The sequence below is a fragment of the Setaria viridis genome, chromosome 8, assembly GCF_005286985.2.
Source record: "Setaria viridis chromosome 8, Setaria_viridis_v4.0, whole genome shotgun sequence".
NCBI lineage: Eukaryota > Viridiplantae > Streptophyta > Magnoliopsida > Poales > Poaceae > Setaria > Setaria viridis.
In genome coordinates, this window is record NC_048270.2 from 7228972 (window position 1) to 7254810 (window position 25839).

General features: G+C 43.5%; 2 protein-coding genes and 2 long non-coding RNA genes across 6 annotated transcripts; 1 reads left to right on the forward strand and 3 right to left on the reverse strand.

Annotated features, from left to right (window-relative positions):
- The first annotated feature begins 3542 nt into the window (after positions 1-3542).
- LOC117833569 (uncharacterized) lies at positions 3543-5244 on the forward strand. Of its 3 annotated transcripts, XR_004635503.2 has the most exons (3): positions 3543-4168; positions 4589-4654; positions 4736-5244. It is a non-coding gene; the product is annotated as an uncharacterized lncRNA (long non-coding RNA). The 3 variants fall into 3 exon arrangements; XR_011898946.1 differs by having other exon boundaries at positions 4589-5244; XR_011898947.1 differs by lacking the exon at positions 4589-4654.
- A 4827-nt stretch (positions 5245-10071) lies between these two features.
- Positions 10072-10966, reverse strand: LOC117833789 (uncharacterized). The gene is made up of 2 exons (XR_011899009.1): positions 10754-10966; positions 10072-10231 (listed from the first exon to the last, which is right to left on the reverse strand). It is a non-coding gene; the product is annotated as an uncharacterized lncRNA (long non-coding RNA).
- Positions 10967-11825: 859 nt separating this feature from the next.
- Positions 11826-14429, reverse strand: LOC117834249 (protein FAR1-RELATED SEQUENCE 5-like). The gene is made up of 2 exons (XM_034713869.1): positions 12907-14429; positions 11826-11874 (listed from the first exon to the last, which is right to left on the reverse strand). The coding sequence occupies exons 1-2, from the start codon at positions 14427-14429 to the stop codon at positions 11826-11828; spliced, it is 1572 nt and encodes a 523-aa protein (XP_034569760.1).
- Positions 14430-16353: 1924 nt separating this feature from the next.
- LOC117866510 (uncharacterized) lies at positions 16354-19421 on the reverse strand. Its single transcript, XM_034750730.2, has 2 exons — positions 18368-19421; positions 16354-16864 (listed from the first exon to the last, which is right to left on the reverse strand). Exons 1-2 carry the CDS (start codon positions 19282-19284, stop codon positions 16798-16800), a joined length of 984 nt encoding a protein of 327 aa, XP_034606621.1. The 5' UTR covers positions 19285-19421; the 3' UTR covers positions 16354-16797.
- Positions 19422-25839: the final 6418 nt, after the last annotated feature.

The following is a 25839-nucleotide window of genomic DNA, read 5'->3' on the forward strand; positions in this document are numbered from 1 at the left end:
GAATTTTTTTTTTACAAGTTGCCGTAATGATATCTTTGCACTTTCTTTTATGTGGCCTCCATGGCCTCTTCTGTAATGTCCTCACTGTATAACAACTTATCAGTCATTAGGCATGAACTATGAACATTGGCAGTATCGAACACTAAGTCAATAAAGGATCTGGCAATATATTAAAACTTATGCTACTAAAACACGGAAAAAATGGAATGTAATCTATTTTTCACTGTCTTCCATCGTGTCTGTCTCCTCGGCATCGGTAGCTTTGTATCCTGGACTTCCCTTCACTTTGTTCCACGCATAGTTAACCAATGTGACAGCTAGCTTGAGCCTGAAATTAGTCATATCCTTCTGCACATAACAAATACAAATGCCTGTTAGCTGTAATGTAAGATGGGCATAGATTGGGTTGCAGAATTTGTGTTGTTCAACTTACCTGTGTGAATAAGGAAGATAATTTGTTTCCGGTCCAAAGCTCCATGAATTTAACCGTGAATAGTCCACACGATGCACTGCGAGTTTATTTGGTATTTACACAAGTTAGGAAGTACTAATTATGGGAACCCGAGTATATTGACAGGTGTTGATGTGCTTGTACTTGTCAGTCTGGATTGTCTTTTTGATGCATTCAATGACTGGCCATTGTTTGACTTGGGTGTCCTTCCACCTATGTTCTTTGATCAATTGCAGGTCTTCAAGGCGTGTCATACGGTTCTGCAACCCTTGCAACTGAGTTCAATAGAAGCATCAGTGGTTGAGGTAATCATGTATAAGTTGGTACCAGATTATTAGTGTATCACCAGTTGATGTAGTTGTGGCTGGCGAGTGGCAGTCCCCTTGGAGTCAAGTACCTGAACGACACCCTTACGACCATTGATGACCACCAAATACCAATGGCAATCTTTAATGTTGATTGGAAAGAAGATCTAAAAAACTTATTTCGTTAGATGTTTGCCTGTGCCAAATCAACCATTTATAGCTGTAATAGGATGCAAGTTGTACCATGTCATTGTTGAGATAAGTTAATGTCTGATATAAATGGAAGTTGCCTTCTTCTTTATTTCGTAATGAAGCCATGGTATCCCCACATATCATGTTGGCATTGTAAGTTGTCTCTAGATAGGCATATCCATCTTCCCTTTCGTTGATACTAGGTTGTGCTTTTAGTATTCGGATGTAAGCATTCATAACCTTCACTTGCAAGTTAAACTTCTTTAGATTGTATTGTTGAAATAGGAACATTTTTATGTAGAGATATACTAACCGAATCATTCAGGAACATTTCACTGTTGAGAAGGCACTCTAGATCCTTCTTTGTTGCTGTGTAAAAACCAATATCAACCAAAACTTTATCCTGTGATGTTGAATTTATGTACTGGATAGTGGACAACTCATCTGCATTGATCAAATACTCTGCGGATAATAGTTAGATGAATAATATTTTCTATGTATTGGTAAAGAAATTCGCACGGAGTAGTACCATTTGACGTGCTATCAGTTGATAGTGGTTCATCAGGCATCGCAACATCTGGGATCTCTTCCTTTTCCTTGTTCTTGTTGGGTCAATGACGTTTTGTGCCAATATTGTACTCATACTGGATGTTTGTTTGTTGGATGGGTTTTTTTTGACGATTCGATGGATTCCTTGCTGTAGTTTTTTGCTTTGGTTGTGCCTTATCCTCCTTTATGTTGATTTCAGGCTTGCCTATATGTGTGTCCGTCGCCTCAAGCACGACATTTGTATATTGTACCACTGCCCTTGATTCCTGCAAGTTAGCAACGGCTACAAATGATGGTAGTCGAGCTCGGAACTGAATGAAGGTATGCCAAATAATATGGTAACAGACTTACCCGTTGTTCTTGTATTACATCATCGAACCGCTTGTTAAGTGCATTGAACCTGTCATCAATTTGATTTGATAGTAACCTGTACTGATTGGTAATGAACTCTTGAAGTTCCTGCATAATTTTGTGATTGCTATCAGCTTGTCCCTTGTCCGATTGTTCTAATGTTGTGTGGCATTGGGGGATTGAGCATGAGTTGTTATGTTTATATCTTGTAATGTCATGGACAATCTGACATAGAATAGAAAGAAGGATTTTGTTAGTAGCTGCTGGGGTTTCTAAAAAGTAATGAGATGGTTACTGATGTCTGATATACTTTTACCTTCCCTTCACCAAAATGATGGTTGCGTGCTAGTTTGCATCGTTCTTTGGCTCTCTTTTCGTCCCAATATTGCATAAGTGGTTTGTCCCCTCCAGGCTGTTCTAATCTAGGGTACATATGAGATATAGACACCTTCTCCCAGTACCAGACATGTAGTTAAAAAAAATGTAGTTGTGTTTGCTGTGAATATAAACATAGTGTCATGAATCTTTGTTCAACATATGGAATGTACATACCTGCAAAAGAACTAGATTCCCTTTAAGGTTAGCTGCCTTTACCTCCTTGTATTTCCGTATGCTTCTGATCAAGAAATTAAGAACCAGGCTGCTCCAGTTTAGGTTCTTGATATTATCAATTTCTTCAACGAGCCCAAGATAATCTGATTTGACGTATGGCTGTAGTGTTGGGCACAAGTAGAAACCAATGGTGTACAACAAAAATATGCGAATAAAGTCATCACCATAGGTTTTGTTCTTGCTTAAATATTCCCTCAACTCCGATGAATGAATTTTAGTAGAATCATTCCATGTGTATTTGTCAAACAGACCAGGTACATGTTTTTTTGGAGGCTCCTTTATTTCATCGCCTTGGGATGGAAGGCCTAGTATATGATCAACATCTTTGATGGATATTTTCACCTTCTTTTCTTGAATGTTGAATTCTTCTTTGTCTAAGTCGAAACTGTCCGCAATCTCCTTGCATAGCTCGCGTCGAATCTCTATGTCCTTAAGCTTAAGTAAAGAACCAAATCCTGCTTTCTCAACAGCATCCTTTTGTTCTTGGTTGAACACGCTTATAATCTCTACTAGTAATTTCTGCGAGCATTTACATGTACCCTGAAGGAAAATAATAATTAGGGATGTTTTTCTGCAGCTTATGTGAAGTTCAGGTATGTTTCTTGTAATTGGTGTTGATCTATTTTTTTTCAATAAACATATTAATAGTCTTCTAATTAAGGGTTTTGATCCAGCAGGAAAAAGATATATATTTTTGTTCGATTAGGGGATATTAAGACATACGAGTTAATAATCTTAGAAAGATAAAATCAAATACTTCCACGGCACCGGGTGAACAAGAAAAATGTTAATCATACTGTGTTGAGATTTTGGTATACAATTATTTGCTGTGGCCATCCTACTCACCTATATATATAGGTGACCTATATGTTTTACACCTAAAAAAATAAAAATAGCTATCCTTAAGGATCATTATGCAGGAATTGCATAGTTCTCTCATATTGTCTGTCTGTGTTCATAAAAAAACTGCTACAGTTAGGATTAGCTTTGTAGACAGTAACTTAGGCCAACATATGCAGAGGTCATTTGCGAAATAATGTTCATACTCAAGTGGTTTGTTTTATATACCATTTTAATTAACTCCTAAGTTTAATTATCTCTTTATTAAAATAGAACTTTTAGAATCCGTACATAGATTGATACCTGATACTAATGTTAGGCAAGTTTTGTGCAACGGATCTCTATAAAATCATATGCATCATTATGACTTTGTTGACCCTTTGTGATATATCATGGATTTGATTCTCTCTTGGCTATATTATATCTTTTGCACAATAAGAGTGTTGGACGATACTTAGCTGAATTATATTGATATTTCCCCATAAATATATGTGTTGTGCATTTTTATATTGAGGTTCTATCATGTAGTATGGATAGAGTGCAATATCTATAGATAAGAGTGTACCATTCTTGAATGAACTCAGAAGTTAGAAACAACATTTCATATCATCTGTTGACTAAATTTGACATAATTATTTTAAGAGACTGAATGAAAGGTGCATATAATGTATTCTCTTATTTAAATGTGCATGATTACTGAGTTGCAGGCAAGTGGTGGTATATGGAGCATTTCTCTTATTGATCCAAACAATGAGAATATCTAATAACACTTGGAACAATTCTCAGCTTGCAGAATACAATTGATCGCTACCTGAACCACACCAAAGGCACACCTACAAATAAAAAAGTTCACGAACCAGGTGTAGAGGTACACCTAATTCAATCCTTTCCCTCCCTCGTTATCAGCTGGGATTAGTTCTTGTTTGTATATCCTTATTCTATTTTTTATTGAATTCCTACTTTGTAGCTGTTTTCAGTATGGTCGCATAAATTCACCCAACCTAGTGCTTATGAGCTGATCAGTATGGTCGCTTGAACCTAGTGCTCCCTGTTCTATATGGCTGATCATTACCCTCGCATAGCATTAGTACCAGTACTCCAATTGCACCACTCTATATGTCTTGAACAAGCACATGCACATCACTCTATATGTCTTGTTCCTTCTAAGTTGTTTTTCATAGCATAGCATTAGTACCAGTACTCCAATTGCACCACTCTATATGTCTTGAACAAGCACATGCACATCACTCTATATGTCTTGTTCCTTCTAAGTTGTTTTTCATAGCAGGCAGCAAGACTTACACGGCTTGTAGAGCTTGGTTGCTTCTTGATCTGCCTTGGTGGCTCAAAATTGGTTGAATGAATCTGGTCCTGTTCAGTTTTTTTATATGTCATGTCGTATTGATAAAACTGATCATAAACTTTATCGTTGCAGATGAGATTGAACTTACTGGATTGAATGGGAGAGATGTAATTGGATCAATTAGCGCAGGTGGTGCATGCTCCTTCTGATGCGCAGGTGGTGTATGGTCCTGCTCTTGTGTGTCAGGCTTGATGGGTGGCACCGAAGAAGTAGCTCCGTCCACATCCATGGTGGCTGAGTTGTCTGATGTGAAGCAAGATGGTAAACTGCCGCTGCCTGCTGCCTTCCTGCCGCTGCAGCTGCCAAGTTTGTTGTCCATGTGAGTCCGTGTGAAGCAAGATTGTTTTTATTATCTAACGTCAAGTGTTAGTTTAAATTAGGTGCTATGATATCCAAACATGTAGAGTTTGTTTAAATTAGGCCTCACGTGAAGAGTTTGTTTAAATTAGACCTCACGTGAAGAGTTTGTAAGCTAATACATGCCTCCAGCGACGGGATAGCACAGTTTTCAACTAACATTTTTCTGTCAATGCTTTCCAAGCAAATTACTGATACCTTGTCAATGCGACGGGATACTCTAAGTGATATGATCGTGTTGAATATAGTAGTATGATACAAAGCATTGGTCGGATCGTAGACGAGGTACTCATCGGCGTAGTAGTCAGGCCCCACGCACGGAAGCCGCGGCCGCGGGGGCAGGTGCGCCCACTGATGCGTGGCTGAGTTCACCACGCAGTTCTGGAGCAACAGAAGGCCGTTGCAGTGATACCTGACCTCAAAGGAGTCCACGGAGCGGCAACATCCACGGAGCAACGTCCAACAGCATCCTGAGTGCCAAACTTGTTGAGAGCGCGAGTCCGGTATGTTTCAGGGAAGAGCAGGTTGGACGAGAGAGCGCTGTATGTCATCCTGGCACCAGTAGATTCATGTGATTCCCGTACCCTGTTCTCGGCGTTTGTTGTGGCTCCAACGTGCAAAGGGAAAGATCATGCCACTACATGGGCCGGATGAAGGGTACAAATAAATTTATTAATGCACATGTGATTAATGTACTCTAGTAGCCCAGTGGATTAGGCGGTGGACTTTGCCTTGAAAGGGCATGGGTTCAATCTCCTTTACGAATTTTTTGAAGTCACCATTTTTAACTTTTTTTATTTTGCAATATCTATCCTTACTTTAGTATATAAACACTCAATATTTTTTGGAATATTACCATTTTTTTTGTAAATTCATGTAATTTCAAAATTATGAGCTTAAGTTCATATATATGTTTTCCAAGGTGGCATGTACCCAATTTGCTCCCGACAGCTACTTGACATGTCACTATGTCAGTCCAAATTGTTTGCCACCTTTGGCCTATCATGCATTTGTCTATGTACCATGTTCCCCTACATGGCCATACATGTACTCTTGAAGACCACAAGTCACAAAGCACGCGCCTTCATCTAACACGAACATAATGACACAAACTACATGGATTATGAAACTATATCATTGTTTTTGAATTATGACACAAACTATAAGGTCATCATGTAAGTTTAAAAATTGAAACAAAGTATATCATTGTTTTTGAATTATGAAACTTAAATTGTCACAAACTATTTTCTTTTTTATATTATCATAAATTATAAACCTTTTAGATGGTGTTACATGCAATAATATAGTTCTCTGTTTATTTCGCCCGTACTAGGCCGAATTGAAGAAACGGCCCGGCCCAACAACATCTCGTGCACATACGTACCCTACTCATGCTGCCCCCGCATCGCGCCGCCCCCGATCCATTCTGGATCGCGCCGACCCCTCACCCCACATCGCGTCGCCCCCGACCCGACCAACCAGTCGCCGACACCGGCGCGGCGGCGGCGGCCACGGAGACCACGCCGCTGCAGCTGCACCCGTCCTTCCAGCAGCGCCCACTCTCGCCGCCCCTCGGACCACGCGCCGCTACAAGAAGCTCGCCGCGCGCCCGGCGCGGCGCCGCCTCCTCCGCCGCACCTGCTGCTGCTCCTGCGCCGCCGTCCTCCTCCTGCTCCTCCTCGCCGCCGCCTTCGCCGGCGCCGTCTACCTCATCTTCCGCCCCTGCGCGCCTACCTTCTCTGTCGCCTTCCGCATCGCGCCGCCCCCTCGCCCCGCATCGCTCACCTGGGAGCCCGACCCCAAGCAGCAGCAGTAGCTCTGCCGCCGGCGCCGACCAGGCAGACGACTTCAGCCGGCTCCGTGCCAGCGTCCAGGACTCCACGGGCAAGGACCCTTCCCAGCTCGCCCCCCTCCTGTGTGTTATCCCCTCCCCGGACAAGGACAAGGTCAGGAGGCTTAATGTGTGTTTCGTGAATTCTTTGTTTGCAGACTTGTTTGCGATAATGATACCCTTTAACACACTGAATAGCAGTACACTTAAATTGTAGGAACTAAAACTGAAGATAACTTTTTAAATTGTAAGAGTCGATCTAGATCTCAGGGGATCCCTTCATAGTCTGCTCCTCATTGAAGACCGAGTTCACCAGTATAGCTGCAAGCTTAGATCTGAACTCATCAATAAGGTTCTGTGTGAAGCCTTTTTGTAGTCTGTAACCATTCCAGTGCTCCATGTACTTGAGCATGAATAGGCCGGATGATGTCCTGTCCTCCTGTTGAGGTAATCCACCCAGCATGTCGATGTCCCAGGTCTTGACATTAAAATCCTTCCACCGATGGTAGTCCTCCTTCTCGTCGTTTTGAATGATCTCCAAATAACAGTGCAAGCCTTCAACCTATTTCATATAATGTTATTTCATAATGTGCAAACAAAATTGAACAGTACAGAGCATACTTAAACCTCACCATATTCCTGACTTGTTGCACTATTTTTGCAACGAATTGTTTGTCTGAGTTCAATACTTGTACAGTTCGCAAATAAGCGTTCACTACCACCAAGAACCAGTGTGTCTGCACACGCATTGGGAGAAATACCTACAAATGTTGTAGTCAGTAGTGAACGCAATGTAGTATTGACTAGCAGTTAAGTAAATATGTCGTACCATTTCATGACTGACGTATTTAAATGCAACTGCGCGCCTATGCATTGTTTCTTCTTCACATAGGTCAGCCTCATGTCTCTGTGTGTACTGGAACCTTGCAGGCATGTGCGTGTTCTCCAGGTAAACATTGGTGAACATCCGTTTGTCGTCCGGGATCTTCCCCCGCATGTCATGTATGCGTGCATCTATTATCTGCATGATACAATAATTATCTGCATGAGCTTGCCTATCTAATTACTAATTAAAGTTTTGATGCATCGTTATTTTATTGCAGCTGGAGGTGGCAACTGACATAGAGCAATATAATACAGAAGCAACAGAACCATTAATTGATTAGGACAGTAAGAACAAGGTACTTAAATGACACTCCACTTCACATCTTAATGTTGGTATCTTAAACAACAAGTAAATGAACAATGTTTAAGGACAGATCTTGTCATCTAAACATTTGTTGAAAGAGTCGTAGTCATACTTTACATACAAAGTGTGAATCTCCTTTCTTGTTAATACAATACCCTTTATTTTGATAATGATATCGTCATCGTTGCCTCTATTTATATTCATAACTTGAAGAAATTCATCCATGAAACAGCTGAACTCTACAATCACATCATCACATAGTATCAGTTACCGATATAAATTAATGTCATACTTTATAGATTGGAAACACTTCATATTACCTTTCTTTACATCAGGTTTATCCGACTCGCCTCGCCTCCTTTTTGTGCTATCATAGGGACCTGGTTTAGTATCATGATCATAGAACTTACTTACTTTTTCATCAATTGGCCTAGGTGCCTCCCCGGCTGTGCTTGAAATCAGTCGCCCTTGTGGTACATTCTGTTGTGTCAATCCTAATTCGTTGATCTGCTCTTCAGGCTACAAGGTTGTGAGTAGGCAAGTCAAACTCACATGTAGGATTCAAAATTCATCAGTACCTATCTGGTTGTAGCACTGAATGTCAATCAGTGAACGTTGAATTGTGTGAAAGGTGCTAGTAATTTCTTTTACTTGCTGACAGATTGAATCCTGTGCAGTTTTTAGGTAGTTGTAGTCCCTGTATTCCCGGGTATCCATGACGTGTAATTTGGCCATTATGTCACCATAGGCCTTTGACACCTATAAAATTGTGATTAATTAAATCATAACGGTTTAAAATATGATGATGGCAACAAAAAGAGCAGAAAAAAATTGTACTGGCTTCCTTCCTATCTTGGGTGGATAGGTGAATGGGTCCTCAGTAAAGGTAACGATAGGGTCTTCATAATCTGATTCGTCATCAGTGTTATCCTCCAAGTTACCATTATAGATGGCCTGCACCCCATTGTCTCCCTGGGATGAATGGATCTGATTTAAAAATTAGGACAAATATAATTTTTTTCCATGTCATGTTGTATTGATAAACTGATCATAAACTGTTGTTGCAGGCAAGATTGAACTTACTGGATAGGATGGCGCAGGTGTAATTGGATCAAGTCGCGCAGGTGGGGCATGCTCCTTGTGTTGTGTGTCAGGTCTATGGTTATGCTCCATGTTGAGGAGATGGAGGCGTCAGGAGATGGAGATGGAGGCGTGAGACAAATTCCCAGATGGGGGGTATTTATTTATATAGGAATTTGTCCTGTATGGTTATCCGGATATCTCCTACTAATTTGAATCTGTTATCTTTACGTGTCAATTATGTCTTTGGAGATGATGGATAGAGTTAGTTTTCAAATTGAATATTTTATTGCACGCATGAATTCTATATCTGTTAAGGTGTATTGTCAGCGCACAGCAGTTGGACATCCTGTTACCTCCCATGCTTATTGTACTGCCAACCTGGCTGCTACAAATCGCACACATGGGTCTTTCCAATTTTATTTCCTCGCTACACACGCATGCATGGTAGGAATTAGTACTAGCTAGTTTAGCATTGCCGAAGGCAAACGTGGTGCTCTACGAAATTAGCATTGCCGAAGGCAAACGTAGAACTGCTCTGTCTGACTGCCGGTTCTGAATTTCTGGGACGGCAGAATTGTTCAGGATCTAGAGCAAAACGTGTGCCAGGCTACCAGCAGCGTTCACCATTTAACACCTCGCCCCCCGGTTTGCAGTAGGCGAATCGCGCTTCTGGTAGGCGGAAGAGTCGCACGCGGCTCTGAATTTTGCTGTTCTGCCTGCACATGGTTTGGCACTTTGGCTCATGGAGCCCAAACACAGTCGCCGGCAGAACATGCAACTCCAGTCCCGGTGCTATGACAAGGCTGCTTGATTGACTGGAAAAACCGCGTGATAAGTCTCGCGTTTTTAAGATTACGCAAATGCAAATTTGGAAGGAGTATGATCTCACAGAACAGAACTTGTAACAGAACGAAACAGATAACAAACCGAATGTGGAGAAATGATGAATAAGAAAAGAGAACAAAATCTGTACATCACGTATGCATCAGTGTACTTGAGGTGCATCTCTCAAGGTTACATTCAAAGTGGTTTACATTGGTTGCCACCCAAGTCCAACTTTGTTGCCTTGCATCATGGCTACGAATTCGGCGTAGTCACTTTGACCCTCCTGAAAAGTAAATATGAGCACATGCATTAGTTTTCAGTAAAATAAAACTCCTGAGAGGCACCATTGGACTCGGTAATCAAAAGAACTGTGGCCTGGTTTTCTTCCTATATTGGTTCAGCAATGTACTGCCTACTTTTCAGGTCAAAGCTAAAAATAGCCAACCTTCCTCGCAGCTAAATTCAAAACTAATGTCGAGTGGCCTTGTTAGGAGATTGACAATGGCTGTGCTGTCACCAAATGTATTTATTTATTTTCCTATCCTTAAAGGTTACTGAAATTGACAGTGTGCGTTAGGTGTGACTATGTGGTTGATGCCCAGCCACCAAAGGTGTTTATTCTAGTAGTAAAATGTCATTCAGGATAAGGAACCAGTGCAATGTTTTACATTGCAACCCCACATGATTACATGACTCAAAGGTCTAGAACGAGGTTGACATATTTAGGTACCCAAAGTGTTCTGCACTTGTGCTGAAAATCCTTAAGCATTAGTATTGTGGTTCAAGTAAAAGACAATCAACTTACATTGTTTTGGTCAACTTCTAAAATTATCTCTTCCAGGAAAGAGTCCTCCATGTTATTTTCTCCACAAGCTCGTTGAAGCTTGTCAACTGTGATATAACCACTTCCATCTGTGTCGAAGTAAGTAAAAGCTGCCATCAAGTGCTCTTCACGCTCTATTTTGTTAAGAGGCACAGTTGCAGCAATAAATTCTTCATAATTGATGGTCATCTTTATCAGCCTGCCAAAAAACTCAGGAACTTCAGCCAAAGCACTTCAGTGAAGCAGATATTATCTAAAAACAGATGCATATGCCAAACAAGAATAGAGGAGAATTTGCTACTAACCCAGGGAGTGGAGTAAGGATATCTGAGAACAAGATGACTTCTACATTTAGAATACAGTCATCGGCTCCCCATATGAGAAGCTATGATTCTGATTGTAAACATGCAGAAGTTGAACTCTTGGTTAACTATTGGGTCACTTGTACAAGGATGGGCCAATGTCCGACACATACCAGTAGAAGTTGAACTAACCTTGTTTTCTTTCTCACACTGTAGTATCTTTTAAAACTTGATCTCCAGGTTCAGCACGATCACCTGACAGATGGGAAGCATCCCATTGGCACCAAATAAATTACAAATGAATTTGATGAAGACCTGTCCATAGGCAAAAACGCAGCTGTTGTATCCAGCCATTCAGCATTTAACCACAGTGCAACAACAATGCCTGGATCACAAGTCAAATTGGAATCAAGCTAACCTGACACAGGTAACAAATAATGCAATGCACATTTCGGCTGATGTAAGCTAACAGCCCACCTGAGAGGAACTTGAGAGCTCTTCGATTTCATCTTCCTCCACCTGTAACAGAAATGAAAAGGCCAAAGGTCCTCAATCTCACCAATAGGCATTTACAAGACCAAACAATGAGCAATATTTGAATCAAGACCCCTGCTAAACTCATTCATATTAGGCCTTTCATCTCATCTACCAAGGATAACCAAACATTGAACTTCTAGAAGACAGTACCTTTTGTGTTTGCTTTCTTCGAGTTCCACTAGCTGCAATCCGCGAAGCACAAGGGTCAACGTCCTCTATATCAATGAAGCTGTAAGCTTATCTCCAGAAGATAAATCTGTGTACCTATACAAAGAGCAAGGAGCCAATGAGGAATCTGTTAATTATTTCATGGGGGCAATGGGTGTATTCAGGTTTGAAGCTGTTAGCAGCAGATAAAAATAATGAGGTGGCTCTTAGTCATTAAGCAAACTAGAATTAGCAAAGTAAATATACATTCAAGAAACCAGCAAAGTAGAGTTACCATGAACTTAATCACAATCTGCTGCTACGCCATCCTATCAGTATTAAACGAAGAAGCATATGATATGCTACACAAGGATAACAGGAAACCAAAGAAGCAAATGGGGTTGCAAATAGCACAAACATTTAGGATAAGGTAGCACAAACAATCTGCCCAGAGACAACATCAGAATGAATTAACTGCTGTGCACATCTTTCTGTTGCAGGTAGAACATGAAACATCCTAACTCTGGAAACAAAAACCAAACACCTGCGTGCCCGATGGCATAAATAAAAAATTTAACTATCTAACCTGCACATTTTCAAAAAGTTTCCCAAAATTCATGGCTTGCCTTCCACCTCTTGTTGGATCGCGGAGCACCTTTCGAAACAATCTTCACCGGATCAAGTACTTTGGTGCCACCAGGCTGGTTGGCTGCTGAGAAATGAGCCGGCAATGGCCCAAATGTTATTTCCTCTTCCATCCCTTGCTCCTGCGTGTCTTCTTTCAAAATATCATCAAGTAACTTCATTACCCTATCCGTCTCATCTTGGCTCCTAGAAACTTTGAATAAAGCACGATTGCCCTTTGAGCGAAGGGAATGGTAACGATCCATTTGTTCAGTCCAAACATGCGTATTGGTACGCATCTCCGTTGGGAAAGCACTCTTCGCATTAATAGTCCACCTCACGTAAACACAACAAGGAGGGATGCTCTCTATACGAGAATACTTCATGACACAGAAAGTATGCGCACATGGAATTCCTTCCCGCTCCAGCTTCCGGCAATGGCATCTAGCATCAACCAACGATGACCCAAAGGTACAAGTCACGTGAAACCAACGCTTGTTGTTGCCTTGCAATGAAACCTCATACCTCAAACACCCATTCTGCAATGTCACCTCTGTCACCGACCAATTACTTGATTTTTTTATCTGGAAGCTCACTTTCTGGAATATAGTTGGTGTGAAGATCTGCGCAGCACTTTTCTCAAGAACATCAGCAGAAATCTTAGTGAATGGGATAGAACATAGAGCCCTCGCATCAAGCTCAATCTCATTCCGACGAATGCGTGATAGGCAAAACTCGTAATGCTCCATTAAATCAACTAAGGACATCTTTCGGTCTAAATGGTTGTGAAGCCTTGAGTTCAGACTCTCGCTCCTCTGATTGCTTTGCATGCCTAAGAAATGTCTCCCTCTTGTGAACGTGGCAGCCCACTTCCTTCTAAGTTCGTACATCCTATTTACCCATAGGTTATCTTCTTTGATATTATGGGTACCTCTAAACTCTTTCCAAAGCCTATCAAATTCACCCTCCTCCATTGCATGGTATATGAACTTCCTGAAATCCTTGAGCTTCGAACCACGGAACCGTTTTAGCATGTTCTGCTCTATGTGCCAACTGCACAATCTGTGATCTACATCAGGCATGACAATCTCAATAGCTCTCATCATCGCTGCGTCCCCATCAGTGATTAAGGATTTTGGATGCTTCTGGTGCATCGCCTCCAGTAAAGCCTCGAGGAGCCACACATATGACAAGATAGTTTCATCCGATAAAATACCGCAGCCAAAGACAACTGTGCTTCGATGATGGTTAACTCCTATAAAAGGGACAAACGGAAGATTGTACCGGTTCACTCGGTAAGTGCTGTCGAATACAACGACGTCTCCAAAAACACCATAGTCTATCTGCGACTGTGCATCCGACCAAAATAGGTTCTTCAACCTGCCTTGTGCATCCACACTAAATGTGAAAAAGAACTCCGGATCTTTCTCTTGCATCTGACGCATATGATTCAACACAAATTCTACATCGCTTCCTTCAACCTTTCCCTTCTTGTACCTTGAAAAGAAATTGTACAAGTCCTGCGAAAGAAATCCAGTCTCCCCTGGCCCACCGTGGCTGGCCTCCATTATGTCCATGATCTGAAATGGACGCAGCCCACCTAGTCCCAGTTCTACTGCCTCCGCTTTCTGAGGATCATTAAGCCCTCGATGAGACCGCAAAATAAAAACATGCTCTGGTTTTGCAAGGGCATGTGTATGGACATCCACAAAATCCTTCACATACCAGATGCCAATACTTTCACTCCACTCCACATCAAGCCTAGCCGTGCATCCACAACGGGTGAGGGCACGCGGCTGTCTTTTTTTATCCATCCTTTCAAAGTACTTAACAGATCTATATCTTTCACAGGAGCACATGAGTCTTCTCCATATCACCTCTTTGGTGCCTGTCTTGTACCTAACTCTGCCCTTTCTGATACTGAACCCTTTATGGTATGCATAATCATTGTAAAACTCATAGAAATCTTCCTCCCTCGTAAAAGTCTGATCTACAATACACTTAAATTCTTTAGTTTCCTCCAGGCTAACGTACCCTTCTGCCTCCATTACGGTAACCTGCAACAAAAAAAATTACAGGTATGTCAACCATTTCAAATAATACCTTCGTATCAACATAGGACGGAACTGAAGTCCTTCATCCCAACCTAACTAACAAAGCTTACCACATCTGCAATTGCAGGTTAATATTAAAATAATCAGCAGCAATTAGCTAAGCAATACACTGTCTGACCTAACCAATGCTGGAAATGATGACCTTTGTGGTGGTAACCCTCAACTGAAATTGCCACCCTGCTCTAACCACTCAAGGAATAAGCCATTGCAAAAACTTGCCATAATAGTTGCCATATGCAGTGGTTGTGTTTTTGTTGCATTTTAGAATTTGCACTGTCTTCATTATATAGAGAGAATAAAAAAATAAAAGCAAACCAACAGAGCTCATAATTGATGAACAACACATGAGGGAATCTTATGCTGAATTGGCCCACGCAACTAATGGTTTTTCATCTGATAACGTCACTGGGACTGGTAGCTTTAGTCCAGTTGTGGTTCCATTTGCTACAGCTCTCTAATCTCTTCTAATAAAAGTTTGCAGTGCTAGGTTTTATGTAAGTTAAAGCTTTGTTGCTATTTCTCTCGCTTAAATAAGTACAAGTTCAATGAAACTAAGTTTTCTAGAGTAGGCCAGGAAATAGCTGAAACTTGTAAATTCCTATTAAGGGAACAATAAATAAGCTATTTCACACTTATTCGTAAATAAATATAACAAAGAATTTCATAGTTGCATAAATGAATACTGCAAGAAAAATGTTATTACATACCCAAATTCTTGTAAAGGTCGCTTTCTTACAAAATAATACCTCCTGGAATTGTTACTGGAGATGTGGGACGTGGGGAGGTGGCGGCGTGTGGGGCGGTGCCGGCGAGGCGGCGGTGGCGGTGGCCGAGCGGTGACGGCGCGACGGGCGGGGCGACGGGCGGGAGGTGGCGGCGCGGCGTCTAGGCGGGGTCGGGGGGGGTCGGGGCGGCGTGCCGGCGGTGCCCGCGACGGGAGACGGCGGCGCGGCGTGCGGGCGGGGTCGGGGCGGCGTGCCGGCGGTGCCCGCGACGGGAGACGGCGGCGCGGCGTGCGGGCGGGGTCGGGGCGGCGTGCCGGCGGTGCCCGCGACGGGAGACCGGCCGCGCGGCGTGCGGGCGGGGGCGGAGCGGCGTGCGGGCGACGGGAGACCAGCGGTGCGTGAAGAATGGATCGCGGGGGACTGGCGTGCGGGAAAATGATCGGCGGAACAAAGTATTCTCCGAATAATATATACCGTGCTAATTACAATTTTATCCATACCAAAAAAGGACTTATACTCCATACTACCAACCGGTAGTATTGTCCACATTAAAAGAGCTCTCTTCTTTTGAGTGCATATGAATTGAGATTGATTTACAGTTTTACCCTACACTTTATGTTTATTGAATTTTTATTTCGTGAAATTTGTTAGCTTCTTGAGCACATTCAGATCGATCCTGATTCAACATCCATGAATTCAAGGCTACAAAAAGCATGAAAATAACTGCAAATATAGATTAATGTTCTTTTTGTTAAGTTCTTTTTGCTGCAAATAACAACTTAATATTGTTGATGATCTGAACTATAATTAAAAACCTAAATGCCGGATGCCTTGGCTCCACGCACTACCCAAAGGTCTCACATGCAAAGCACCATCAGCTGTTGGGCTGATCAGTTCTTTCCGTTGCATTCCATTTCAACAAAATGATGAAGTCTAAAAAAGTTTCCTTTATTTCTTCCTACTAAATTGTTAGGTAATAGGTATCATGCAAAGGAAAAGTACAGCACAAACACAGGGCCATAAAAAAGGGGATATCTGTAGATCTCTTGAGATCTTGTCGTTGATCATTTGGTACACACAAGCTTGCAGAAAAAATAGTACTTCGTCAAGAAAAGCAAGCTCCCCAAAGAATATTGCTAAACAAACGCGCTGATGCGTCATCATCCACAGCATCTGTTTTCTATTCACAAGTACTAACAAAAAGTGTACATTAGCCTCCAAAGGCAAAGATGCCATAGGACATCTACAAATAGAACATAGTACAGGAGAGAGGTGACTGCGTCAAGAAAATACAGAAGATTGTGCGAGTATACATTGGTGCCACTGCCCCCAGTATTTTGTCCACATTAATCTCTCTGATGTGCGAATCAGTCATACTATTTAGGCTAAATTACAAGTCCTTTTGTTTACAACATGAAGATCGCATGCCATAGAGAAATCAGCCATTCCATGATCACTTCACATCTGGAAATTTGTTGCCTCCTTGAGCTTCTTGTGCTATGTGACAATGCTGCTGGTTTCCATGGAGGGGTCACAAGAGACACATTTTTCGTTTGCGTGGTGGCCTTGTCATCATTTTAGTCTTGGCTTACTCCATTTTTGCTTTTGTTTGCCCTGAAGAAAGCATAGCACCCAGTTCGCTTTCTGCGCAAACAAATTAAAGAAGAGGTGATTAGATGCAGTGGTTCGAATAGAAAGATTTGTCGTTACTTGAATTACATATGCTCCAATAGTTAGTTGGAATGTGATGATTTGGTTAGCAAATGCAGAATGAGACATAAAGCATAGATGCAATGATTGGGCTTCAGGTGACAATCAGCCAGTCTTGAACTTTTCATGAGAGAAATAAGGGCCAAAGTAGGCATCATGAACAGATATACTATATATGTTACTATAGGTCCCAAAATAGATGAATGATTGGATCCAACTGCCACTTTACTCAAATGATCCACAAAGATGCAATACTATATTAAACAAAAAACTAGCAATCTGTTATCTGATTATCATATTTAAATTTAACTTGAAGGGATAACGGCTAGCAGTCTAGGCACTAATCACATTTGTGATTAATACTGTAATCCTTGGAATTCAGAAGAAACCAATGTGTAAAAGATCTTATCATGCAATGGTAAGATTTCAATAATTAACGTCCATATGCAAATTTTTATGAAACTATTGATAAATTTTGGAACAAAAGGAGAAGAAGACTTTAGAAATAAGGATCATGTGAAGTCATGCCCCCTTTTGTATTTTGGTAAGAAGAAAGCTGAGCAGCAGGAATTGACTGCAAAGTTGGGTTGTGATGCAACAAGAATTGACTTCAAGCGATGACTCTGCCGTGTTGACCAGCTTGTCTCCGTTCCACAATTGATGACTTCACATTAGCTTCCAGATAGGGGCGCAGTGAGTTGAAGCGATTTCAAGCAGCCTGAACCGTGCAATTTTTCACATGGGACGCATTTGCTGACAAAATGGGTGTGCTTTGATCCAGTCTACTGCCATCTACGTCCTTGGATTTTTATAAGTGGTTCTGTGTGTACCAAGGACTTCAGTAGTTGGTATTTTCCAAATGTGTGTTCTGTTTTATTTTTTGAAACAAACCTAAAATTTATGTTCTAGAAGACTGGAAGTCTAGAACAGCTGTTTGTATCTACCATCTGTTGAAAAAGTATAATTGCGCTCTTTTAAAATAAAAAAAATCTTCTAGAATAGATATTAGTCTCTTCCATCCGTTCAAAAAGTTCCTTTATCTTGTCTCTTTCTTTAATGCCAAAACCAAAATTTTCCCTCCCTTTTCTGCGTCTGTAGGAAAACTGTACAATAATGTGCTAGTTTCTTCCTGAGTTCCGAAATCTAACTGAAATTTCACATTCACTAAATTTCTAGTAACTCTATAACAGTATCAATAAGCTTTAAAAAGATAATCCAAAACTAGAACTGAAGAAGTTCCATGAACCTTAAATTGCACTGCTATTCCCCAATCCAAGAACCCCAAAACGGCTTTTTTTAAAAAAAATAAAATAGGAGACGAATTATAACAAAAATAGCCGCTTGTAGTGCTAAAGTTTTCCAGTTCATCAACCTGAACTAAATGATTTAGTTGATGAACTAAATCAAGAACGAATTGAAAAAAGGAAGAGAAATTACCTGCTCCAACTCCTGGCGGGCGCTCTCGGATTGACGCTGCCATTGACATGTCCATTCCTGATGCTGCCGGTGCTGCTGTGGCTGCTCCCGGTGCTGCTCGTCCGGCTGCTGCTGCCGGCCTCGCTGAACTCACTCTTGTTCCACCACTCCTCCTCCTGCGCCTGCGCCGGCGCCGCCTCCTTCTTCCCCTGGTTCTTCTTCTTCTTCTTGCTGTCCTTGGCGGCGTCCGGCCGCGGCGAGACCTTCTTCTTCCTGCCCATGGAGAGCGGGAGGAAGAGCTTGATGAGCAGGCCGGTGTCCAGGCTCACGCTCCGCTCCAGGCTCCGGCTCCTCTGCTTCCGCATCGTCCTCTGCTTCCTCCCCTGCTTCTTGCCGTCCTCGATGGCCGCTGCCGCGACTGCTGGCTCGTCGCTCACCTGAACGGCGGCGGCGGTGGCATCGGTGTGGTGGTGTCGGGCGGCGGCGGTGGCATCGGTGTGGTGGTGTCGGGCGGCGGCGGCGTTGGACGGTTGCGGCAGGGGATCGGGAGGCGTTGGCGGGGACGGCGACGAGGAGGACGCCGCCGGGTGCTCGACGATGTCGCGGAGGGAGAGCTCGTACGCGGACTCGGGGAGGCCGCGGACGAGGTCAAGCATCTCGCGGCGGTACCCGGCGATGGCCTGCGCCCGCGACGGCGAGCTCCCCGCCGACGCCGGGTAGAGCCGGTGGTGGTGGTCGGGGTTGTGGTGGTACGCCCACAGCTGCGGCGACGGCGTGCCGGAGCTGTAGTCCGGCGAGGCCTGCCGCGACGCCTGCAGCCACCGGACCTCCTCCTCCTCCGCCTTCCGCGGCGCCGTCGCGCTCCCCGCCGGCGGCCGCGGCGGCAGCAACCCCCGCGCCGGCGAGCCCGGGAAGCTGAACTCCCCCCGCCGCTGCATCGCGCTACCAAAGAAGCCGACGGCCTCTGTCCGAAGCAGCGTGGTTGGAGAGAGAGAGAGAGAGAGAGAGAGAGAGAGAGAGAGAGCGTGGGGAGGGTGGAGGAGAGCTGGTTGGGTAATAACGGCGTCGTCGAGCCGCAAGCAGGGGAGGAGGGTGATGAGGTGAGCGGAAAGCGATGGCGGGTGGGTGCGCGGCCGGAGTCGTCGCGGCGATTTAAATCTCCACTATTTTTTCCCTCGGCGGCGTTTAAATTCGCGCACCGGATCTCATCGGACTGGAGTGGTGAATCGGTGCAGTGGTGGCGCCTGGTGCGTTGTCGGACGGACGCCATGAGGACGGCACGGCTTTATTATTATTTATTATTTCAAAAAGTAGTTATAAATTTATTTCTGAAAAATTTGGCGCGGCACGGCATGGCGGCTTTTATTTTCAGGGAGTAAATGGAGATGAAGACAGGCACCGTTTTCACACACTACACCGTGGAGTTCGGGTTTCGAGGTAGGCTCTTTGGTGTAGGTGGGTGACGGCGATCAAAATGCCATGTATTGAATCGAAATTAAACTGATCTGATAATGATCAGAGTGGTGAAGGATTGGTGACTTGCTTTCTATTTAAGATGATGAGAGGACTTGAGTGGTTGTAGTTCAACATATGTCGCAGCACGTGTTGTGTGTTGCACTAAGTGTAACCACAGACATTTGGTTATTATGGTACGTGTATGGAGGTAAGCGCTTAGGTTATTTTCAGTGGAAAAATTCATGGGACAATTGTCAAGACTGTCACATCAACTAAATTGATTTTTATTGATGATATGAAACCATATCTCCAATGTAGAATTTCATGTCACGGGTAGAACCATAGACTTTAATGCGATGCATGGGATTGGACAAAATCAGATGACATGAAACTCTCCAGCCCTCAATGGTAATTTCAATGTATTTCTTAGTCTTGGAAATAATGTATACCTAGTTTCATTCTCATGAAACTTATTTTGTTCTCCCTCCTTATAAATACCTTGCCATGTCACCAAATTTGCTGATGTAGCACATCATTTAAAAGGGGATGCTGCAAAATAATCAAATGATACGTGCTAAAGTGGGTGACGGCGATCAAAATGCCACGTATTGAATCGAAACTGATCTAATAGTGGTCAGAATGGTGGAATTTTGTGAGTTGCTTTTTATTAATATGTTGATGAGAGGACTTAAGTGGTTCTAGTTTAACATATGTCGCGACACGTGTTGTATGTTGAACTAAGAGTAGGGGCAAATAATTGGCAAGACACCTGTTGTACGGGGCGAAACCATAAAGATAGGGAAGGGGAGAGGGAGAGATTTCAATAGCTTAATTCCAGCTTAATTGTTTGGTTTTATTTTTCTCGCTGCAAAATAAGACATTTGAAAATATTTTACTGCTGGCACAAGATAAGTTGTTCGCACAGTTAACTTGCAGAAGATTCTTGGTACAAGAAGGCTACTATACACGATGGTATAATAATTTTGACCATTTTAGTTATGTGTATCTAGAAGGACGACGGGTAAACTTGTTCGTCGAAAGACTCTTCCTTTGTCCATAAGGACAGGTAATTTCCACCGAGTGTTTAACCTCATCGTGCCACGTGTATGATGCAAGTTTGGACAAATCCTATGAACCGGAGATAGTGCCATGTGAGTTCGGGGGTTTTAGTCTCCTGTGTCGATGTGGGTGAAAGTGATCCAAGTGACACATTTTTTCTTAAAAGCACGGAAAGCCATATATTGGAAATTGGTAATAAAAATCATATTTTACACAAAAATACAAAGTATGACTACACGTGTTGTCATGTTGTACGTCATATACGATCTTAAAAATCGTGTGGTTCATATATTTATAAAATGTTTAGTGACATACTAGGCCAACCATTCTACATGAATTTAACCATTTTATCTCTACATGTATTTATAAAATGTTTAGTGACATACTAGTTTGTCAAAAGACCATATCCTTGTCGAAAATGAGAAATGCATCTGACCCGGTACATATACCCTGTCGTTGCGCCACCTGTTTAATCCAAGTTTGGACAAATCTTCTAAACTGGAGAGGTTGCCTTGTGTGTTTGGTTTTCTAGAAATTTCTATCCAAATTTCTATCATTCCTAGACGTTTGAAATTAATCTATAATTTCCCCAATCAACAGACTTTGTATTTTGTTTTTACTGGAACCGTCAATTTTGCGTCACTGTCCACACAGGTGTCTGTGTGATGGGGAGGGGGCAGAGAGACGAGCAAGAGGACACGAAAGTCAGGGGCTTCTAGAGGAGCGTGGTTATGCAGGTGGTTGTGGCGCGGCGCCACAACTTCTCCAGCGAGTCTAGAACGAAACGGCTTTTGAAAAACGGGCACAAAGTTTCCCGTTGGAATGGGAAAATCTCCCTATCCGTCGGATTCTGCCTTTTCTTTGCTTTCAATTCACTGTGATTTTGCGATGGTTTTGTATGTCAAATCAAATAATTTTAGTCTTTTGCGGTGCCGACAAATCTTCTATTTTCACTGATAATTGGACAGATGTTGATGGCCACCTCTAAAGAAATATACTTTATTCATGTTGTATTTTTTTTATGAAATTCTAAAATTTCTCAACTCCACTGTTGTCATGATTTACATGGTTGCAAGTGATCGATTCTCGCATAACGACACGCATAAATATATGTGGCAAAAAATTATATATCAAGAGTGAAATGAATAAATTAAATGCCGGTATATAACTATACAACGTGCCATATAAAACATGTGGAAAGATTGGAGAAGATATGGTTTCGCATATTGTCTACGGAGATATTGGTATTTTGTGTAGTCTAGATGATATCACCGTTATGAATACGATACTTGTGACGAAGAAATATGGACTTTACGCGTCTGTGCGCGTGTGGTTCAGCTGGTCTTCTGTGCACTTGACTAACGACCATGACCGAGCCTCCCTCTCTACTTGTTTGAGAAATTTGCTTGTATTCTTCGTCTACCAAAGGATTTGGATAAGTTATTTGTCACCAAAATCTGAACCAGCCACACAACACGCGCACGTGCGTCTCTTCCACGCAAGAAAAGATTTGGATCGCCGAGATGATCTCTGAGTGGCCAACAGATGATAACTGGAACGCCAGCATTCAGAGTCCCAAAAATAAACAAGGCATATGTAGTGGATGTCGGCCGGGCTCGACTGATTCATCGTCGGTGGATCGTGCTGTCCCTTTCCTCACCGCCGACGAGCTCGGTTGCACGGCCATGGCGACAGGGCGCGGCGGCGGTCGATCCGGTGCCAACCCCGGGAGCACGTGCGGAAATTTAAGTTTAGAATCATAATTAATGAAAATACTCGATCAATATAATGTTGATATACATGTATGCATTTCTCTCAGATTGCATTATCTCTTCCACATACGACATATAGTCAGTCATCGTAAAACGACCAAGAAAATCGAGTTGCACGTTAATTGCACTCAAAGCCGGGCCCGTCTGTGTGAACGTACCCGCTAATTTCATTAGCCGTGTGAATGTAGTAATGCCCGACCATATGCCGCTAGCTGCTGGTCAGCCATAAACACAGGCCCTGTGTTCTTGACGCACGAGTTCTTGTCTTGTCGTGCGAAATGGTTCGGTCAGGAGTACGTTAGCATCATGAGTTTTTTTTTAAAAAAAAAAATTATTTTCGTATCTCGAGTAGTCTTGACCTCATTTACTATGTTTGTAAGATCAAAGTAAGAGATGTTCGACAGAGTCCTTGCAACACATGAGCGTTCACAACAACTCTCACAATGCAAGAAGAAGTAGAGAAGCCTCGCGGGGGAAAACAAAAAAGTAGAGAAGAGAACAGCATGGACGTACGGAGGAAGTCGGCGTCGGCATGCTTGTACACGTGTAAGCGCATCCACATACGGAGCTTTACATTTACAACCTCCTAAAGACCCAGGACTTGCATACAAATTAGATCCTGCATGCCAAAAAAAAGGAAAAATAGAAGGGAAAAAAACATGCGTTGGGCATCTAATTCCCCGGTTTTGTCCCGTTGAAAATTGTGCATGTGCATACTCGTATGTCGGTATAATCAAATGCGTAGCTGGCATTTTTTTTGCCACTGAGTATATTATGTCAGGCATGATGTTTTCTTATCTTGCTACTAGTGTAGTATTTCTGTAAACGAAAGCGACCCTGATTCGAGAAGGTAGAAATTATTGGCGCAAGAAAACACGACAGCACACACATAAAGTAGTAGAAGGCCGTCAAGCACGCGCGGCCGCATGTGCAGACGCGCAGCAGGTTCTTCTGGCTCTGTCATCGGTTAGAGTATCTCCGCTAGATTTGGAAAGTTTGATACTTAAAATCACTTTTGATATAGGGGAGAGAAAAAATTAGGTACTCAAAGTTGCTTCCTTCAGAGTATACCTAAAAGTGATGACCTATAATTTTTAGGATTAATTTGCGAATGAAATTATTTTCCAGAGGTCAATCTACAAATTGACTTATCCCCTCCAACTCTTCTCCTCCTCCTCTTCCGATCCGCGTAGCAGATCTCCCCCGTCGGCGCCGCTCCTGCTCCCGCGCTACACCGCCCGCCGCTGCCCTCCCACGCTGCCGCTCGCCCCGCCCCGCGGTGGCCCACCACTGCTCCCCTCCTCACGTGCTGTGCTTCCTGCTCCACGGAGACCGCGCCATTCCTCTGCACGCGCCGCCGGTGTTGAAGACAGATATTAGGGTCCGCGCACATCCGTTCCTCCGCTCCTCGTGATGCTCGCCTCTCCCGGCGGACGGACGCCTAGCCCCTTGTGGATGTGCTCGCCTGCGGCCAAGGGTGGGTCGTGGCGAAAAGCAACTAGGTACGGCGGCACCCTCGGAGGTGGAGTCCGGTGGCCAGAGGCGGAAGGGTCGGTGGATGGCACGGCGGCTAGTCGGCGCGGAAAACTCCCGTACGCGGTAGTTGGCCTTCCCGCCTCTAGTTCCAAGTTTTAGGCTAGGACCCATCTTGGCTGCTTCATGGGTATATTTGGGATAAGGAGAGAGAAATTTACATGTTATCTGCTGGAGTTGATTTTTTTTTTATTTTAGGTACTCTGGCAGTTTACAGGTCATCTGCTGGAGATACTATTAGGTTTGCAATAGCTGTAGGCATGCAGGCATGCTGCATGCGCAGTAGAGACAACTATAGCGGACAATCTTTATCTTTACTTATATATACATACATATACATATATATATATATATATCCTATCTTATACATATCTTATACATTATTAAAGTAAGTAATGTTTTTTTCCTAATTTTTGGTTTGGTCTAATTTAATCTCATTAATAGGTGTGCTTTATCTTTGATTTATTTTGATTTTAATATTGACATGTGGGTCCAAATTTGAGTTCTACTTAGTCGTGACCCTTCTTTCCCGTTCGCATCTCCTCCGTGACTCCGCCCTTCCCTAGGGGGTGGTTGGTGCTAGCAGCGGCGAGGTTCCCTTTCGAGACCTTTGATCTCATTTATTGTTGGATGCTGCTAATTTATAGCTGGCTGTAATTTAACCTCGCGTACAGCCGGCTATTCTTCTTCCTCTTCGTTCCTTCTTCTTTCTTCCATTCAAGCGAGATCCACCCGAGCACCTCCCCCGCCGGGTGCTTCCACCGCCGGCGGCCGGCGCCTACCTCACCACCAGCCGAGCCGCCATCCTCCCACCCCCGCCGCACCACCACTGCCCTCCACTAACCAATTCGATTTATCACCCCCGCCGCCTACCCTGCCCACTAGAGGTTCTCCGCCACCCAGCGGCTAGCGCCCTCGTCAGCTCGCCTCAGCTGCCCTCAACCCGCCTCCTCCGTCGAGCTGGCCGCCACCCCAGCCATCCCTCTAAGCTTGCCGACCATCGAATCCCCAAACCTAGAAACCCCAAATCCATAAGGTTGCCAGCCTCCACCGCCGGTCGCTCTGCCCACCTCCCGCCGCGGCTGCCCCCACCCTCCTTTCCAAAGCCCGATCATCGAATCCCCAAACCCAGAAACCCCAAATCCATAAGGCCACTGGCCTATCCGCCCACCACCCACCACGACTGCCCTCGCCCTCCTCTCCTAAAGCTCTGCTCCTAAGGTTGAAGACTGAAGACGATGGGCGCTTGTCACTATTGGAAAACTGAGCATTCGTCCAATGTGTTAGTACCGGATGCCTTTTCGTCTAGTACTAACACGTGGAGTAGTATTGGTCGTCACGCACAGTATCACCGGAGCCCCTGTAGTACCGGTTGGCTAACGACTAGATTCCCCTGGAAGCCATTTAGTACCAGCGGGTAGCTTCAACCGGTACTAAATGTTATTCATGCATGTGTGTACCAGTTATTAGTTTCAGTCGGTACTAAATGTCACAATTTAGTACCGGCTAGAGCCACCAACCGGTACTAACATACAAACTATAAAATAAACTCCTTCCTCCTCCCTGAGCCCGAGCTAAACCATTTGACCGAGAGCTCGGGCTTCTTCACTCCCATGGTGACCTAGGGGAGGTGTTGCCCATTCTTCCCACGATTTGGGGGGATTTCACTCTTCC

Bases quoted from the DNA above. Each gene is read 5' to 3' on its own strand.
- LOC117866510 (XM_034750730.2), bottom strand. From the start codon at position 19,284: ATGCAGCGGCGGGGGGAGTTCAGCTTCCCGGGCTCGCCGGCGCGGGGG. The intron at 16,865-18,367 runs GTAATTTCTCTT...TTGTTTGCGCAG, and splicing joins CCCGCCAGGAGTTGGAGCAG to AAAGCGAACTGGGTGCTATG.
- LOC117834249 (XM_034713869.1), bottom strand. From the start codon at position 14,429: ATGGAGGCAGAAGGGTACGTTAGCCTGGAGGAAACTAAAGAATTTAAG. The intron at 11,875-12,906 runs GTATGAGGTTTC...CTCTTTGTATAG, and splicing joins TTGCAGAATGGGTGTTTGAG to GTACACAGATTTATCTTCTG.